Below are 20,108 nucleotides of genomic sequence, written 5' to 3'. Positions count from 1 at the left end.
TTTTCATTGCAAGTGACAGGCTAAGTTATATTACATGTGTGTACATAGGTGTCTTGTGCATAAGTGACTCATACATAGGCACTTTGGATGTCAAAAAGTAGATGAATATTCTCTAGGAATATTGAGTAGTATTAATACATGTTTTGAAACTCTAGTTTTGTTAGAGTGCAAATGTCATGCCAAGCAAATAACGTGGGTAAAAATCTCCAACACCAAAGGCCACTTCTGTCCCAGATGTAACACAAGACATTCCCCAACAGCTTGTTTATTGTAATAGGAGCTATTTTATGGATAGCTCATTTTACACAGACATTTTAGAAATACATCCTTAATACTGGATTAGCAGCATTAAACAACTATATAACTCTTAATTTGTTATTGTGAAAAGGAAGAGTAGCAGAACTCATTTAATCAACTGTCTTTTTACACATCATTTCTAGTTCTCTCATACTGGGAGAGGGTGCCACATTTAATGGAATTTTGTAGTTTAAAAGTATCTTTAATCAGGAAAAAGGAATTCTCTGATGGTGAACAATTGCAGTAACTAATTAGCAGGGACCAACAGGTGATTGTTGTATTACACTTAGAGATATACTTGGAAGTTGAAACAAAAGAACGCTAGTACAGTTGTCTGAACTGTCAATTAAGGAAGCAGATGGAGGCCTGTCCTACATTGGATCTATTCTTAGAAGCTCATTGATAGCTATATGCAAATAGAAAACAAAGTTCTGATGAAACATTTGTAGGCTGAAGAGCCCCTTTCCAGAGGTACAGTTCTTTAGTGAAGGGCATCCAATTCCAACAGGCAGAGCTCATCCCAGATGGGTGGAGGATCACCATGGACTACAGGCACCTATGCACTCCCGCAGATAACTTTCTGAACGGCCTTCTGAAACCTCCATCAGTGTTGTGCACACAGTCAGCTAGCAAGAAAAAGGAAACTCATTTTATCCCTCCTGTGATTCACATTTTACTTATTTCAGATAGTTGCTGAGGAACAGAGGATGAGAACTATCTGGCTCTTCTAGCTTCTGATATTTCTAGTTGTGTATATTATGAGGTTTGTTTTTAGTAGAACATTACATGTATGCGGTAAGAGCAAGAATCTGAAGATTATGTTCTTGCCATCCACAGAGGTAAAAACCTCGTAAACCACTATGATCAGTTATAACAAACTTAATCTTAATCCCACTGAAGAACCATCAAGTGTCCATTCTATATGTTAAGAGAAAAACTTTAGGCATGCTGAGAAGTAGCATCTTGAGCTGCAACTGGAAAGTTTTAAAATAAGTTATGTGAATCACTGAATAACCAGTTTTGGACTGATCTTTAATGAAGGCCCAGAACCTCTGAAGTATGTGTGTGTGTGTGTGTGTGTGTGTATATAAAAAATAAGAGGAGACATTATCCTAAAATTTACATCACCTCTACAAAAGATGATGATTAACACTTTTCATCCCTGGGTCTGTGCTCCTTGACATTAGATTCCTTGCTCCTGGCACTAAGGAAGATAAGGTTTGTGTGATATGAGTCACAATTTGTAAGCAGACTGGACCAGATTTATCCCTTGGATATTTAAACTCTAAATTCATGGGTAACAGTGAATCTGACTTCACCCAAATCTCATTAAGTGTGTTTGCCTCTATTTACAGATACAAGTTTAAATGATTTCATATACATTGTGAAGTGCCAGTGAACTTTGACTCCAACATATTTTGAAGGAAGTTTTACTTAGGAATCTCATGTCAGTGCTTTCCCCTGCTTGTGTAATTTGACTGCTATTAGAAATGATGAGGAGTTCATCCTTTTCTGAACAAGTTGGTTTTGCTGCACATCCTATTACAAACTAGTATGATCACTGCATTCACTGATGTTTCAGAAGATGTCTTGCTGGTTATTCTTCTACATTTTCAAGACCAAGAATAATTGTCGTTTTATTTTTTTCAAGTTTCTAGCCCTAGCCATAAGTAGGTGAAACGCCACTGAATCTGACCTAAAGTGATACGCCCATCTTGTGGAAATACACCTCCATTGCAAGAAATGTGGAAAAAATGGTTACCTTATTTAAGATAGGCTTTGTGGAAAGAACATCATAGATGGATGGTAGGGAGATATTCTGAAAGATAAGTAGATCACAATTAGCTATATTTATACTAGCTCACATTTACATACAAATTACATAGCAAGATCATGCTGAGAACAGTGATATATCATCTTTGCTGACTACTTAAGCTGTAACGTTAAAGAAGACTTAAAGAATACATAACTCCAACCATCCTCGGGACAGAAGATACATGGGCACTAGAGATTGGCAGGCCAGGCTTTGCAGCAAGTAGGGCAGTTTTGTAGCATTTGGCACCTGTTAAGTCAGCTGTAGAATTTCGCTCATGGATGAAGCAATCCCTAAATGTAGTTTAAGACATGTTTTTATATTCTCAGTTGTATCCCAACCTGCTTTTACTACATAAGAAAAAAAAGCTTCTGAAATTTGAGTTTAAAAATGCAAAGCAGTGTGAGCCTCAGGCTATATCATGTAGGCAAAGAAGACTATGGAGATCTGTTGTTGGCGGCCCATACCCCGGTTGGGGTGACGGGCATGAATGAATGAATGAATGAAACTTGCATCACAAAGCCTTAGTTCTTCCTGTTACCAAGCAAATGCCCTGAACTGCCGTCGTTAGTGCAGACCCTCACTATGAGGTGGCTTGAGTTCAGATAATTTAAAAATACTAAATTATTTTAAAATTTACCTCTTGCTTTGTCTGGTTCATGCACTTCATTGCAGGTGTTCTACGGTCATCCAAGACAAGGGGAGCCTTCCAACGATCATAGTTTGTTTCCACCACATACCATGTGCCCCCGTTTGCATCAAGGCTTGAAGAGATGTAAGTGTGTGTTCATTTTCGGTTAAATACTCCACAGATACAGATATGGCTAGCTTAGGGGAAAAGTGCATTTCACTGACAACACTAGTTAAAGAATGAGATAGGCTTTTAGGATTATAAAAGCACTTTTTCCTGAATAAGCCAGATACTATATCAAAACACTGCTTTTTGGATTAAAAGCTTTAAAATCAAGCAGTAAGATACTAGAGTCAGCTGACTCTTTTAAGGAAAAAGAGACCAATCATTAGACACAGGCACACCTATGTCAATGGAATTTGTCTTGCTCTTAAGTATACTTACTCCCAGATATCCAAGGCAGCTTGTCTGCTACGAGTGATTACACAGCCCTCTCCAGATTTGTTTCCTCCCAGTATGAAGTAAGCTGGAGCCAGTAGTCTTGTTTTAACCAGCTGGTCCTTTGCTTCTTGATAACTAAATAATCCATTAGAGAAGAGTCTTGTTGAACTACATTTGTCTGTGCTTTAAGCCCTATGAATAGCCAAATATCAATCCGCAAGAAAGTACTTTCCATTATCAGACTTATTCAATAAGTAAACTTTAATAGAACTACATGAAGTAACAGTATTCTGAGTTTGTATAAGTAAAAATTCCCAATAGCAAGCTGCTCATGTTTACAATTTGATTCACTATTTAAAAAGCCTATAGTTTGCTGGGAGAAATCTCCTGGATAGTCTTTAAGTGTTAAGACAAATGGGAATTTTTTTTTTTATAACTCGAAGTGTTTTGCACTCCCCCTCATGCGTTGCTGCGAAACAAAGCATTTTTTCCAATATCATGACAACATCCTAACTTGTGCTAGTGTCGAAGAGGTTTTGTCATGATATGCCACTCGACAATTGGAAGTGGTCTTCTTAATTTTAGCTTCATTTAAGGAAAAAAGGGCTTGTCAAGAACCTACACATACACATGACAGGAAAAGGTTCCTGTTCCAATTTCTAAAGATCTACCATGCATTTTCAAAATAGGCAGAGATCGGTTTAATTTTCAAGCTTCTAATGGAAGATTTTAAAAAAAGTAATTAGGGAGTTCTACATGTTAATATCCACAGCACTACCATTATAAAAAAAAAAATCAGAAAAAACATGTTACCTTGTACCATTCTCTAGCACAGTTCTGGTGAGGAAGCCCATCCACATACCATCTCTTCTCCCAAGAATCCACTCAAAGATTCCTGAAAGAAGTCACCAGTTATAACAATTTTTCTTCCTAGACAAACAAAACCTTATAATTTCCTCCTGATTTTTATAGCTTCTACGTAACTGGTATAATCCCTAGCCTCAGCTTCTGTTCTCCCCTCTCCCCCGTCTTGTGCATCTTACATGGACTTCAGTCTTTTTTTTGGTAAATCAGCAGATGCCCCTAAACTTTGAAAACTTTGCTGTATATTCAAGAAACAAGTCTGTTACTAACCAATGTAACCACCATCAAGACTGAAGCGCTCATTCATTGTAAGAGTGAAAATTCCCTGGAAAACAGTAAACAAAATTAGTTACCTTTCATAATGAAGTTAGATACTTTAACTAGTTACTGACACCGCAATGAGTAACACTGTACTTTAAGGTGGACACAGCCTGATTCTGTAATCTGTTCTCTGTGTGAATATTTCCAGTGGAACTACTCATTGAGAAAGGGATTGCAAAATTAGACACACATGCAGCAGAACCCCACTAATCTAGATGTGGATAAGGCAGGGGGTCAGACCACTACAGGAAGCATCACATCAGTTGCCCGCCAATAACGTACCCGACCTCCCTTTTAGCCACCTGATTAGTCTCCCAGAATGACACCAGACTTTAGGAAAGTTCCAGGCTTGAAGACTTACCCCATGGCGTGGTCACCAGTACCACACTTTATTTATAGTCACACATTAAACTTTCAAGGTATGCATTAGCCTCCACATTAAAGCATCAATTTTCCCAATCCCTCCTGTGTGCTCAGCTCCTCCAGTGGGGTGGGAATGGAACTCAACAGCTAAGGCCTAGACTCCTGAAGGTGGAGCTCACTATATTGCTGGAGTTCATTTTACCATGCTTGTGGCTAAAATGGTAGAGAAGAGTAGGATAGAGCATGTGGAGAAGATCTGAGGTGATGGTAAAATACAGAGAAAGAGGAGGTAGAGAAGAAAACCACCAGCTTGAGAGGCAGGGTGTATGTTTATAGCCAGCGTTTAAAATCTAGATAAATCCCAGATCTCAGCTGCCTGCAAATCAAGACAAGTCACTTTAAAATACATGCCTACATTCGCCAGGAAGAGAGATTAACACATCAACACTAAGAACACGGACCAAGTTCACTGCTTCTCCTCTTCTTGGGAATCACAAGTGATCTCATTTTTTGCTTATTCTCAAAGCTGCTTTTTATTTTTTAAAAGCCAAATCTGTGTTGGATACAAGACTGCACGATTCTGAATTTTGAGTGAGAGAGAAATTTTCCTTTAGCTATACAAGCTAGCTTTAAAGTTCAAGTATTTTATGTGGGCAATTTCCTTTTATAATGAAATTGTGCAAATCAATGGCATTTTCCAACAAGTATCCTTTCTTCTTCTTCCATTCTTTGGAAGCGTACATTTCCATCTCAACTATGAGTAAACTTGGAGGCTATAACTTGTATAAAGGGCTCAGAGTTACAAAAGATGAAGGACAGTCTTTGAAGGTGACTAACGAACAAGTTTCAAACCTGTTTCTAACTGATCCTTGGAAGGAAGGTGAATCGTGCTCTTAAAAAAAAGGAAAATCTGTGCCAGAAAGTTTTGTAGTGTTGTAAACAAAGAATACTTACTGGTTTGATTCCAGACACCATGCCCACATATCCTGCAAAGTTTGTAGACTTAAATACTGTTTTGTTGTTTCTCTGGAAGTCCAGAGTCACCACTAAGGGCTTCAGTTCCTGAGTTATAATCCAGGAACTATTTTTTATGTCCCACCTACAGGAGGAAAGTGTGCATTAAGAAAACTCTGCTAACACATGTTGTTAGACTGCAACATTTAACTATGCATTAATGTACACATGCACCCAAAGCAACAGTGTTCCTAATTCCACATTAGGCATTACTTTTAATTCCTTACTTCTAGCTAATCTATGGATGAAGAAAGTGTAAACTGAATTTATAAATTGAAGTTTATGGGTGAATATATGGTTTTAAAGCCCTCTACACCATACTTACCCAGACACCCTAATCCTATTAGTTAGAGGTCTTGAAATAATCTCAACTGTCATAACAACTGTACCACTTTTGGCAGAGATGTTACCTGGAATTCCAGGAGCTACTGAGACTTTTAAAGCACGCCAAAGATGTATATCTCTTGGACAAAGGGTGACGAAATCTTATTGTGGAGACCACCATCTTTAGTTTAAAGTCTCAGCCATGCCCCTATCTTATACAGACATGAGAAAGCAAAGATGCATCAGGATTCATTAAAGAGACATAGGGGTTCTCTGTTAGAGCCAAAAGAAAGAGTTGAAGTTCTTTGTGGGGAGGTTATTAATATTAATCAGGGGAAATTTGAAAGATGCTGAGGCGCACTGATCAACGAAGCTCACACAAAACAGCAGAAGTTCTAGTAAAAATACGGAGAAGACAGTAGTTATGGTTAATTTGTGGAGCTTTTAGAAAAACCTAGATAAAATTGACATTTCAGAAATGTAGTGGGAGAATAAATTAATGGAATTCTGAAATTCTTGGCTATTAAGACAGTTGGGAGGAAAACTACTGCCAACAATGGAGCTCAGACTATTCAAACAAAGTGAATGGAAGGGTTAGATGGGGTGGCAGGAAGAAGTCAGGGGCAGGGGTCCTGGGGGGGGCTGTCAGGAATGAGAGGAGGGGTTGGATGGGGCAGTGGGAGCAGGTGTGTGTGTGTGGATGGGGCAGGGGTCCCAGAGGGGCCATCAGGGAACAGAGGGAGTTGGTCGAGGCAGGGGTCCTGGGGGCGGGGTGGGGTCTGGGCCACAACCCCCTCCCCTAACCGGCCCTCCATACAATTTACGAAACCTGATGCAGCCCTCAGGCTAAAAAAAGTTTGCCCACCCGATATAGAATCTATATGGATACAAACACCAGATCATTAGATATACAATAGTGAGCAGACTACCAACTTCTGGACAGAACAGATTGTGAATGCTGAGAGACATCAAGAAAACAATAACCTGTACAGTAATACAGGTTACCCAAATCTAAGCTGAACTGTTTAGAGAGACATTTCACAGAATATTACAGTTGAGTCTTTAGCCCATCTGTCTATAAGTAGCAAGGTGCACAGTAAGCCTCAGACACTAGGGACATAAATAACTATAATCCATGTAGTTATAAGAATAAAAACTGAAAACAACCTGAAAGTACAGTGATAGCCAGGTTAAACGTATACACATTTAAAAAACAAAGCACACTAAGCAGCACCATAGATAGTTTTAAGAGTGGTAAAATCTCACCCTTGTTTCATACTCAGTTTACTTTTCACTGTTTATGGTTTACATTCTCTGAGCTAAGAAAAAAATATAAACTGGTCAGTTTTGTTTACTAGACTCCTGCACTAGCATGTGGCAATATTTGGGATGCAAACTCTCCAATAGAATTTAAGAAGATTCCATGGAAACATTTCTACTGATCTTAGGAGATGTAAAGCTAAAGTCTATGTTTGATCCAAGCTATCCTTTTAAAGAAACTAAATTCCAGAGTTCACACACATGGTGCCGTAGCATGTGTATGTATACATACATAGGACTCTAAAACAAGCAACAGGAATAATCCAGATGGCATGGTACAAGTGCTTCTTCAGTTCACATGATGCCACTAGAAGAATTAGATATTGACCAAAGCCAAAAGCCTGGTGACCCCAGAGATCCACTACTTTTCTTTTACATTGTTTCCTTTGTGTTTTGTGCCACAGCAGACTCTGTGCCAGAGTGAGTTCCATCTGCTGGGACAGAGGAGCACACAGAGTGCAAGTGTTTCCAACAACTATTCATACCCATTCCTAGGTGTGGGTGTGGGTGTGTGGGGAGGGCAAGAGTCACTTGTGCCATCTATGGGGCTCTTCCATGCTAACAGGACAAGATATGATATTTTTAAAAATGGAATGACAGCCATTTCTGTTAAGTATGGAATAAGGGTCATTTTACTACTTGAGGTTAGGAGAGCTGTACTCTTAGCGTGTACTAGACTCTCATTATACAGTGAAAAGTTAGCTACAGTAACTAGTTGCAACAGTCAGTGTAAATGTAAAATTAATAGCTTATACTGAAAATCAGCAAACAGAGTAACATTCAAGCCTAGGTTGCTTTTAGGACTCTTATTAGGAATCAGACAGATTCCTGTCCTAAAAGGACAGACAGAGACACATGTACTTACCCAAGAAATAGTCCAAAATCTAAATTTCTAGCATGGTACAGCTTTCCTGGATTTAGAAGAGAAGTTATTTTAATACATATTTTTACAACAGACATTTAGGGGGTTAAGGCTCTGTCTGAGTGAAGAAAAATAGGCAAGCTGAACTCATAGCAGATACAAGATTTTATAATTGGATGCTGTTGTGGGTGTTCTTGTTATACCAATGTGGATGCTAAGGAAGACCATTCTATAGTAAGAATGATTGGGGAGACCAAATAAGCTACCTTTGCCAAAACAATATTTGGAACAAGCCTGCTTCTAAAGCTTTCCCTTTCTAAAATTTAATGTTTTCCAACCTTAGCTTTTTTCCTCTGATGAATGACACTTGTCCCATTGTTTTCCATATGGAAACAGATTCCGATCCCCAACATTATTTGGGCATTAAAATACAATTCTCCCAGTTTTCCCATTCATCTTTTTAAATAAAATGGAATTAACATGCTAGAACACCTGAGTGAATACATAATCAGGTAACTTTAAAAATGCTGTGTCTTCCTGGAGACTTGGAAAGGCATTTCAACTACCCTAGTAAATCTGAAACATAGGGAAAGTTATGGTACTTTACAGATTGCTACTAGTGTTTCAGAGTCCATGGAATGATGAATACAAAGCAGTTCCAGCTTACTGCTTCAATCCACAGCTATTTGAGTGTTTTGTTTTAAATGAGTAGATGGTCTACTCTGTTTCTGTTTGTAAAGGTGTTTTGTTCACTGTAAAAACTCAATGAGCAAAGTGAAGGTCATAGGTTCAAAACGAGGGTACCGGATGGGGACACGGAGCAGAGAAGCCCAGACAGCGCCCACTGCTCCTCGAAGGTGTCGAGGGAGCCAGTGGACCCTGCCCAGTGGAACTGCTTGTGGAAAGAGTGACCGTGCAATATCAAAACTAATTTCTAGGAAGGGAAAAAGCAGCAAATGAAATCCTCCTGCTATTTGTTCACTGAATTCACTCTTACCCTCAAAGCTATCACCCATTTGGCTGAGAAATGGAAGACTCCTTTTGCAACAACTCATATTAGTGCCTATGCAGTTTAGGAAGGGGAAAGAATGGACCAAGAAAACAAAACCTGAAACCCAGTCCTCTCACATAGCAACGGAGAACACTGCGACCATGGAGTGTTTTTTTTTTTTTTATTCAGTAGGTATGAATCAGCCACTTAAAACTATTTGGGTTAGAGTTATATAAATGCTGCCCATCACCACAGTATCTGAGCACCTTTCACCTAAAGTACCTAACTTGTATATAATGCTCTTCATCTATAGATCACAACACGATTTATAGAGTTCAATATTATCATCATCTCTACATTCCAGAAGGGGAAATGGGAGCAGTGACCTTGAGCAAATCACTTCATCCAGCTGGACAGCAACAGAGCAAGGAACAGAAGCCAGCAATAGCAAAGTTCCTAGTGGACTATTATCAAAGCTCAACCAAAAAGTATTTACGCAAGACAAAAGCCATTACTCCCATAAGATTCACAATAAAAGTGGTTAGGAACAGACTTTACCGGATTTGTCTTCTGCTACTATTGAAGTGCATACTGTAAAGATTTCATAGAAGATATTAAACAGAACAATTTCTCCTAGAAAAAAAAAGAGGAGCATTCATTCAAAGTGCCAGACTGTCAATAAAAAGAATAGCTATTAGAAAAGAAGTCTGTTAGAGAAAGGAGAATCCTACAGCACTCCTCTCTAGAATTTTAACTTGATTCTTGGGGTTTGAGTGAATGGCCAGTTCACTTAAAGGCAAGAGCCTCACGAGGTATAAGGAGCTTCAATATCTTAAGAACTAAACGAACATGGGGACTAGATTCTCTCTTGCACCTATATGCCCACCCAAATCTGACACTGAAGATACAGCTTTCCTTGTTCAGCAACTTGCATCACACAAAATCTTCAACATAGCACTGCTCATGCTGCTTGCACACTGCCAGGATTGTTGGGGAGGAAAAGCACAGATCAGTGGTTCTCCTGATCTGCCTGGATTCTGGCAGAGGAAATGGAGTACCCAGAGATCCACTGTGGGTGTCTGCACACACCTTACATCAGCACGTAGAGTACATACGTGGCATGCCCCCCTAGCATGGGTATAAACAGCAGTGTAGATGGCGAGGCATTGCTTAGGCAATTAAAGTCACACCTGAACCCGGTGGGTATGTACCTACATGGCTCTCTACATGTCCAAGCAGCACGTCCCTAGTCTAAAAGGCTATTTTTAGCAGTGTGGCTCTGGCAGTGGGATACCTTTCATTTGCACATGTAGCTACATATTGCAGTGCGGATGCGGCCTGCATTTCACTGTGGCATGTAGCTACACATGCCTTTCTGGGGAGAAAAGTCCCACAAGCAATCCTACCCTGCCCCTCTTGGCATGTTGGGAGTGGGTGTACAGAAAGGCAAAGAACTCTCACCAAAGGAGTGCTACAACTTCTAGCAGTCCTAGGTTGACAGCTTCCATATCTCCCAGCAGAAGATCTGCTTCACAAGACCATCAGGGAGAGGGCATGGCTGAACAGAAGGGTTACAAGTCGCAATCTTTCAAGTGTCATTTGCGGTCATCATGTTCCTACAGATAATGTTTTCATTTAAAGCATCACAAAGTGCTTCACTAAATTACCAGTTATACACTGAATAATCAGGGAGTGTAGGCTAATGTGATAAATGCACTGCAATTTTAAAGGGGAAAAATAATCAGTGATTCAGACATTATAGAACTGAAATGTTTAAATTATTACCCAAAGGAATGCCTGAAGCATTTGCAATCCCTTTGAGCTCTTCATTGAAAGGGTAGGGAAGGGTGGAAATCAGTCGAACCTGAGGGACCAAAAAAAAAAACAAACTTGTAACTGAAGATGAATAATATCTTGGTCTCTAAACAGAGGCTCTCTCCTCATCATCACATCTTTCTAGGCAGACATAAAACTGGACATTGAATATCTCTGAAAATATTTGAGGGGTTTGTGGAAGAAATTGAAAGGCAAGGAAGCACCTTAAGAATACAAATTAAGTTTATTAAAATCTCTACACTCAAACAATGGAGATGGGCACAATGTCTAGTTAATTTGAGACCACAGACAGTAATAGGGAGATAAGTATAGTCTTGTCACCGTTAAGACCAAGACATAAGTCCCAGGCACCATTCACAGTAACGCTGATTAGGGGAATCCCTAGCTACACCACCCATTCTCTGCCACAGAGGCAAACTGGAGTGAGAAGAAGTAGGATGGGGTGTAGGATGGGGTGCCTTCTAATCTAGTGACATGAGACTGTTGTAAATTGTGTAGGGACAGACCTGGCCTCCTGCTGCCTTCAGGATGAGGCAAGCAGAGTTGTCTAATGTTATGTCTACACTGCAACTGGGAGTGCACTTCCCCGTCCAGGAAGACAGACATACATTAGCTCTGCTTAAGCTAACATGACAAAGGTAGCAATGTGGGCACTGCAGCCCGGACTATGGCATGAATTAGCTGACCAAGTACAAGCCTGCCTGACCCCCGAGGTCTGTACTTGGGTGGCTAGCCCATGCTGCAACAGCCACACTGCTATTTTTAGCACATTAGCTCGAGCACAGCTAGCGTATGTGGCCATGTCATCTTGCTCCCTGCTCAGGTGCTGTAACAAGCCTGGATCAACCAGGCTTGAAGGTTTGACCCAAAGAATCTAACTTCTAGTGATTCTGAAATGCCTTTTATGTCTTGCTCTTAGGACTGTTTCATGTGGTCTCCTTATCTTAAGAGTTTAAAAAATAAATCATTTCAGTCAGTCTAGCAGCTGAGAAGGTCTAAAAATGTACAAAGGATAAAAGGGAAATTGCAGTGTACACAGACATGTCTCTTACAATACAGATCAGCAGATTTATCAATCAATACTACACCCACAATTTCTCTTGCTATTATCCCTTTTACCCTTTGCAAAACTGCACATAGTAAAATGGTACTTTTAACTCCAGATATTACTGCTGCTGCTCAAAACTGTACTATTTCAATTCAGTTTTGTCACGCTCGTGAATTATTCAAATACTTCATATATCTGTTAGTAGTTAAAGGGGAGGGGCCACAGGTTTGCTGTTAGTCCAAAACAATGGACTCTGATCAAGACCGTTTGGTAAATTCACTAGTGCTGTTGTGGTCAGACACTTATGCCACATTCAATAAACTAAAGGAACTGACTAAGAAGGAGTACAGCACAGCAGAAAAAAACAGCATTGCAATAAGTCAAAGAGACCAAGTCATTTTCAATCGCGTATGAATTTTCCTACTGGATAGGAAGACTAAGTTCAAACTTTCTTGAATTCATAAAAATTCCCCCAAAACAGAACACTTGCGATAATTTTTTTCCTCAGTTTACCATTTGGCTTCAGATAGAATTTAAACTCCAGAAAATAAGTTTTCTAAACTAAGAATAAGTATCTATCACATCGGAAGTCTCAGTCTCTGGAGAAGTAACAGACAATCTACAGCAAGGGAAAAACTTTCTAACCATAAGAGTAGTTAATCTCTGGAATAGGCTTCCAAGGGAGGTTGTGGAATCCCCATCACTGGAGGTTTTAACAGGTTGGACAAACTTGTCAGGGATGGTTTAGGTGTATTTGATCCTGTTTCTGTGCAGGAGGCTGGACCTGATGACCTCTCAAGGTCCGTTCCTGCCCTACATTTCTATGGATTCTAGGACTGCATTCTGGAGGCTAGGGAATGCAGTTTGATGTTTTTTAAAAACAAAACAAAACCCCACAGACACTGAAGATACTTACCAACTTAGTATCCACTATTTCAACAACTTTGCCACTTGGGATGAATGCATCTGCTATATTTTTAATACTCTGAATTACAGTCTTCAACTAGAAAGGCAAAAATGAAGTTAATAGAGTTCAAGATTGTGATAACTTTTGCATTTTAATATAGGAAATGATAAAAGCAAAAATGATAATCTGATGCTAGTGATGAGACAAACATTGCCAGTTTCTCCAAATTAGGAAGGAGGCATACTGACTGGATCAGTGGGAAAGCTAAGACTACTGCTGCTGTATCCTGTGTTTGTGGATAGAATACTTCAGCCCCCAGAAGGCTGTCACTCTGGCACAATTCCCTCATAATAAATATGTTTAGATTTAAGGAGAAAAAGTTGATAAGTAAAATGAAGTCCACCTCAGGAAACACCACTCTGCAAAGTGTTCTAGTTAACTTACCTTCTATTATGTCAGATCCAGTTTGAGAATAAACATTTTGTAGGAAGAAAGTGTTTACTTTAACAACCATTTATTTTTTTCCCCGGTCAAGACCTTAAGTCAGACCAGTTTAGGTATGGAAGACTGGAATTAGAAACATTAGTCATTAAATATTTCAAAGGTAAATTCTTCCCACTCATTCTTTCCTGTGAGTCTCCATGAAAAAGTTGTATATAAGTTAAAGCTAAACTTAAGAGCAAAAGCTTTTATTTCATACCTCTATTTTTTTGTCACTCAGCAATTTATCCCATCTTCTGCTGGGAGGTAAATCAAGATTTATGATGTATGTTGGAACCGTCCCTTTGAATCTGAAAAACAAATACCAACGTTCATATTTATACAAGTTTATAAAACTGTGCTATACCAAGTACAAGGCCAAAACTATGGAAGAGATGTTTGTTTGATTCTGTTATGTGAGCAAGCCAGAAGCTTAAACTGCCTCTCCTCCCGCTCCCATTCACTATTATCCTGTAATGTGGATCAGTAATTTGAGTTACTCACGTTGGTCCTGCAGGAGGATATGTTTTACTTCTGCAGTCTTCTCCAAACTGTAAAGAGAACACAGTACTGTTTAGGGGAAAAAAAAAAAACAACCTTACATTCTTAAACCTGCTTCTTGGTTAGCTGATTTTTTTAATATGCTATGTAGTCTTAGGTTTTTGGTCCTTTTAAATGAAGCATGTCCAGCGCCCTTGTGCCAGTACAGGTGCTTCCAGTTTGACCAATTAGGGGGACCAGACAGCACATGCAGCTATAAAGGATCAGGGAGAAGCACATAGGGAAGGCAGTCTCTAGGAAAAGCTGCAGAGGTGTTCACTGGCTGACCTCCCCAGGCTGGAAAGGGAGTTACCTACTGACTTCCAAGCTGGAGAGCTTGAAACCAAGGACCAGAGAAGACTGAAGGCAAGGGTGCAACAGAGGGGTTTACCCAATGAGATCTACATGCTGGAGAGCTAGAAAAAAGTTAACAGGACAGGAGTCAGGTATGTTCTCCTGACATGGATGAATTCCCAGCAGAGAGGGAATAGTGGGGTTGTACTCCAGGTAGAAGGTTTGGGTGGCTATCCTGGCAGAAGGCCAGGAGAAGACCAAAGAGGCACTGGGAGTGTGGTATGTGTTATGTCAATGGATTTAGAGGCACTGGTGGTGATAGATGGATGATGCTTTGGGATTTTTGTTCTGGATTATTTGCATGATGTTTTTGTAATAAATGGGCTCCAAGGAGGGGTGATGTTGAAGTAAGAGAGCCTGCTGTAGAGTCCTTAAAAGGCCTGACAGAGGAAGTGGGACAGTAACCCTGGCCTTAAGATGCTCAGACACAAGCGGGTGCTTGGGGATGATAGGGAATCATTCATACTTTTATCAAAGAATAATCTAACTAGTTAGTTAGCTGAGCAATCATAACAGGCTAGGAAAAAATCCCATATTTTGGTAGTCCAAGATGAACAAGTGAATTTAAGATTATTTCTTGCTTAGTGGACAAGCTAATGGCTTGCACTTAATCCTATATATTAACTGATTATTCCTACTGTGATCAGAGGTGCCAGTGATAGCACTTAGCGTTTACAAAGCATTCTGTTAAGAGGTCAGAATAATTCAGAAGTGTTAAGTAAATCACCACACACATGCAAGATAGGCATGTTTGATATTATCCTTGTATGACAGATGGGTGGCAAAGGCATATACAAATTAAGTGGTGTGCCTTAAGTCATAAGAGCTTGCTATATGGTACAGCCATTACCTACTGCTGACATGTGCAGCTAAACTGGTGCTGAATATGGATTAAATGCAATGTAGCCAAGGGCAAATTACATTTGGCACCATTTAATTAATTTTACATTCAGCACCAATATCGAAACTGATTAACGGCCAGCATAATCTCAAGCATAACAGCTGCACCCAATGTGAGCAATGACTACTTTTTGTAGTATAGCAAAGTCTAGGAATCAGCATCAGGGTCAGAACCCAAGTCTCCCTGCTCCCAATCCTGTGCTGCACCAGCTATTCCACTCTGGCAACTTACCTCATTTGACTTGTAAGTGAAGCCAGCTAACAGAAGTAATGAAAAAAATACCAGCCTGCTTCTGAGTTTTGTTTACCCAAGCACACCCCACTTTGCCCTACAGAACAAGTGCACCCCAAAGTGTTTTATGGGAACAAATGCCATTTACAAGTAAACACGCAGACGGTCAATTATTTGCAGTTTATTTGGTTGCACCAGTAAGAAAGATTAAGTTTGTCCTTGACAAATGGGCATACAACTCACTCAGACTAAACAACTGACAGCCAGCATATCCATGTTCAACAATCTGGATGGAGACGCAAGTTGTCCTTGGGCAACTCATCTTCAGCTTTCTAGATTCATAAATTCAAATAGCCTGTGACACTGTGCAAGGTACCTTCTATTTTACAAGTTATTCCATGGTATTAAAGAAGAAGACAGGACATTTAATTAACTAACATTTTTAATACTTGTGCAATATAATTGGTGTGAGGATTTTTGATCTGTAACAAATTAATCTAACAAAGAGATTTTATACCTATCATAGAAGTTACCCTTTGGCAGGCAGCTGCTGCTTATTTACCCTGTTGTCCTAGTCACTATATAGTCACAGCTAAGAACAGCAATCAGCAGAGCACTAAATAAATGTAATACATTTGTATTCTTTCTGTCTGGAGTGATTGGGAAGAAACTTAATGAGGGGAATCAAAGCTCATGCTAGATGTGACTATAGCAAGTATGCAGGTTCATGGGCATGAAAACAATGTTGTGCAGTTGTTATATCCTCTTCCTAATTAAGACAATGGTAAAACAAATTTCAAACTTACAGAAGCTAACTACAAAATTAAGGAATCTAAAATAAGGAAGCTAGCTGTAGACATCAGGTGACCGAGAAGGCTAAAAGGGGTCGGAATTCTGAACAGCCAAACTATATCTTGTGAAACTAAGATTTCACAATACTAAAAAAGGAAATATTCCATCACATACATCTCTGTTTAACAGATAAAGCAAAATCAGAACTAGGTCAGGCAATTAGTACAGTGCCACTTCCAAAATAGATATCTGGCTGAAAAACACTGCTAAGCAGAAAAATTATTCAAGTATCTCAAAATAATCCATTGTTTTGTTGTCAGCATTGTTTAAAAACTCATTATCCCTTCATAACTAAATTATAAAAGAAAACTAGGTAAACATTGTAAGTTTGCAGACTTCCAGGCAATGGTCACAACTGCTTCTTAGTGATCTACTGTTAAGGCAAAATGACAAATTTCAGTTTGGAAATTTGGCTTCTTGGGGAATTGTTGTGTTTGTTTTGTTTTTTAAGTGACAGCTGGATACTCCAGAATCCTTTTGTTGATAAGAAGCTCAATATGGTAACCTAGGCCATGTCTATACTAATTGAGGAAACATTGCCTCTAGCCAATCGAACATAATAGGACATTAGCTTGAAATCCAAAAAAATTTTTTTTTAAAGTTTGGTGTTTCAGGTCCTATATATGCTGCTATACCCCCAAGCTAATTTTGGCTGTTCCATAATCACTCTTAAAATGGATGACTATATGACTCATTTTAATTTGTGTGATTCAGTTTCGTATAAAAAACTTCAGGTTTCTCTTTGATTTGATGCAGATACATTAGGTTAAAGTATACTTCATACCACTGGCAATCAAGCTGGTTTCTCTGTCACTAGTAATAAATATTATATAGGGGACATGCTTTCAGTTACAGCTGCGTAACCCCATTGTATTGAGAATTGCACAGGTTGTAACTGAATGCCTTCAGTGAGTTGTACATGTGTAACTTAGGGCAAAACTTGGTCTTGCAATTTCAGCTTAGATAGAACTGAAAGCAAAAGAAAATTGGGCTCACTTGCCCTATCTGTGTTGGCATGCTGTTAAGTTTTGTATTACTTGTTACTATTATTCTGAAGGATGAAAAACATCAGTAGGATTATTACAGCATGGCAGAATACTGCCTTGTAATGGGAGAGGTAAGGAAATTGTTTTATGGAACATAGAATTCTAAGCTGTCTTTAGTTACCAAAAGGATAGAATATCAATTAGTCCGATAGCTTTTAATGTGATATCTTTAATCTATAAAATACGATGTTATAGTAGTGCAAATGGAGATTACTAGGAATAATAAGATTAGGTAAGGGAAATCTTAGACTGATCAATGAGGAAAACTTCCAGAAATTCTGGAGTACAAAATATTCTTTCAAGGCAGTGATGAAATCTCTGTTGCTTGGAATACTTAGAATGGACAATTTACACTTATAAAGTTCATCTGGACATTTAAATAGGCTGGGCTTGAAAAGTTTACTCAACTGTTACTAATCTGGGCACTAATGCTACTCTCTACAGTGACAAATGATCTAAAATATATAAAGGGCCTCGCTCTCATATAGCCCACTACTGAAATTTGTTAAATTTAAAAAACAGAATATTTTGAAGAGGTTACATATGATCTAAAATTAACATATCCAGGACTTAAACATAGTGTGCTGAACGGCAGCTGCTGTGATTCATAAGGCATCCACTTGTTGCATCTTGTCTTTAATTAGGCCAAAGTCTTGCAAATACTTATTACACAGGTGAGTTACCTTACACATTAGTAGTCTTGAGTTCAGGGTACTCACATATGTCAAGTTAAGTTACTCTCATACATTTTCAAGATGGGGCTTCAGGACCAAGTTCTTCAGGACAGGGATGTAAGTTATCACTGTTTGCATGGGTCCTAGCACAATGAGGTCCCAATTCTGAATGAGGTCTCTAGAAACTACTGTAATCCAAACATAGATCACTTATCTCAAAGTATCCCAAAGTGCTTCATAAATGTATACATGTAACTTACTTCATCTACTACTGAAATAAAGTTACAGGTATGGAAAGGATTAGTTCAGAGGTCTACGAAGGTTACAAAAGTTACAGGGCAGCTGCACAGGGCTACCACAAAAGCCAATTTGTGTAAATTTATCAGCTAGGAGTTCAACTAGCTTTCTGCTATTCTGGCTACTGCCCAAACCTTCAAGTGTTTTCTTTTCCCACTGAAGAAAATCCAAGCTTCAATTCAGAAAAGTTCCTTGGGCCACTAACTTGAGTAGAGTTTTTCGGGAAAGCTAGGTCTTACAAATGTTCTCCACAGGTCACCATTGTTTCTCTGCATATTATCTTGTCTGTACTTTTCCTAAACCAGGGAAGGTGTTAACTGTATGTTTTGTCATAGAAAGCAGACTAATAACTACTGCTAATTACTCCTAAAAGATCTCATTTGAATACTGGTTTTCTGCCTATACCTTCTACAGAGAATAATCAAGTTCTCCCAGTAAAGATCTGCACATTTAAATCACTCTGCTTAACCAACACAACTACTAGTTAACTGTTTCAGGGTCTCACCAAACAGCATGAACAGACCCAGCCACCTCCTGCTTTACAGAATAAAGCTATACTTTACAGTAACCCACATAAGGAGTGGTTTGGGGGCAAATAGTTAAGAGGAGATGAACCTGTAACTTCAGCAGCGCACAAAACAGGATAAAAACCAGTTGATCTTACTGTAGATTGGACAGTACCACTTTCTGCACAGTAAAACACCAAGCATCTCCATCATTAACAAGGGCTACAGTTTATGAACCTGGCACCTAGAATTTAGTACCTAGATAAGTGGTTTAACTTTCAGAAGGGCTGAGCACCCCCAGCCTCCACTAACGCCAAAGAGGATAGGATACGAAGAGAAGCAGTCAGAGGCACTGCAGCTGTGCAATGCTAGGTGGTCAGGCTGGTTAACCGAGGTGCCCGGCTTCGGGAACCCCACTCTGAAAGTTTAGACCAATATCAATTACAAGAGCAAATGAAACCAGCTTGACTCCCAGGCTCCTAAACCTCCCACCTACCTGCTACTAACCCAGGCGTGGCAGCCCACAGTCTCCTCTCTCAGCCTGGGGCGGTGCCTCGCTTAGCTAGGTGCGGCCCGTGCACACAACTACCACCGCCAAGGCTCCGTGTCCCCCCGGGCAGCATCAGGCGAGGGCCGCCCCTGCCTGCGAGGAGAACGGTGCAGGTGGCACAACCCCGGCGAGGGCCGCGCTCCCTCCCGCAAGCAGGGGCAGCCCTCGCCCGGCCCGGCGCTTTCCAGCAAGGCGCTGCGGGCGAGACCCGGAGGGACCTGCCCGCCGGGGAAGGGGGAAGCCGCGCACCCACAGCTGCAGCCCGCGGGGAAATGCCCCACGTCGCAGCCCCCCACGCGCCGCTCACCGGGTCCTCGGCCAGCGCCGCGGCGGCAGCGACCACCAGCAACAACCAGCGCGAGACACTCATCCTGCTGCTAGGCCCCGCCGCGCGCTGACTGACGGACCGAGCCGGCACGCGCAGACACCAAGGGAAAAGTGGTGTCATGTGACACAGCCCCGAGACCGCACCACCCACGCCCAGCGTGGGGCGCGCCACGTGACTCGCCATCCCCGGGAAGGTACCGCTCGCGGTGCAGGGGGGAGAGGAGGTGAGGAATGTTCCACTGGCACCCAGCGAGAAGCGAACAGGGGGGCGGGGCCCGGCGGCTCTGCAGGGAGCAGCAGCCCCCAGCGCACGCCAAA

The 20,108-nt window shown here is 40.4% G+C and overlaps 1 protein-coding gene and 1 long non-coding RNA gene across 4 annotated transcripts in view; one reads left to right on the top strand and one right to left on the bottom strand.

Annotated features, from left to right (window-relative positions):
• The window catches only part of LOC120405916, a 108,760-nt gene that overhangs the window by 7,228 nt on the left and 81,424 nt on the right, over positions 1 to 20,108 (top strand). Inside the window, exons 2-3 of one of the 3 annotated variants that reach the window (XR_005598986.1) lie at positions 2,786 to 2,885; positions 9,555 to 9,798. This is a non-coding gene — a long non-coding RNA (uncharacterized LOC120405916). Of the gene's footprint in view, positions 1 to 2,785; positions 2,886 to 9,554; positions 9,799 to 20,108 lie in introns of those variants that run through there. The other 2 variants (XR_005598985.1, XR_005598987.1) reach the window with 2 other exon arrangements.
• ASAH1 (N-acylsphingosine amidohydrolase 1) lies at positions 250 to 19,989 on the bottom strand. The gene is made up of 14 exons (XM_039539845.1): positions 19,771 to 19,989; positions 14,017 to 14,063; positions 13,733 to 13,823; positions 13,042 to 13,128; positions 11,027 to 11,105; positions 9,800 to 9,874; positions 8,254 to 8,299; positions 5,685 to 5,829; positions 4,317 to 4,371; positions 3,996 to 4,077; positions 3,186 to 3,317; positions 2,751 to 2,874; positions 2,060 to 2,116; positions 250 to 923 (listed from the first exon to the last, which is right to left on the bottom strand). Exons 1-14 carry the CDS (start codon positions 19,972 to 19,974, stop codon positions 834 to 836), a joined length of 1,314 nt encoding a protein of 437 aa, XP_039395779.1. The 5' UTR covers positions 19,975 to 19,989; the 3' UTR covers positions 250 to 833.

This window comes from Mauremys reevesii, linkage group 5 (assembly GCF_016161935.1).
Source record: "Mauremys reevesii isolate NIE-2019 linkage group 5, ASM1616193v1, whole genome shotgun sequence".
NCBI classification, from domain to species: Eukaryota; Metazoa; Chordata; order Testudines; family Geoemydidae; genus Mauremys; species Mauremys reevesii.
The sequence above is the reverse complement of the archived record's forward strand: the minus strand, read 5'-3'. Positions and strand labels throughout refer to the sequence as shown.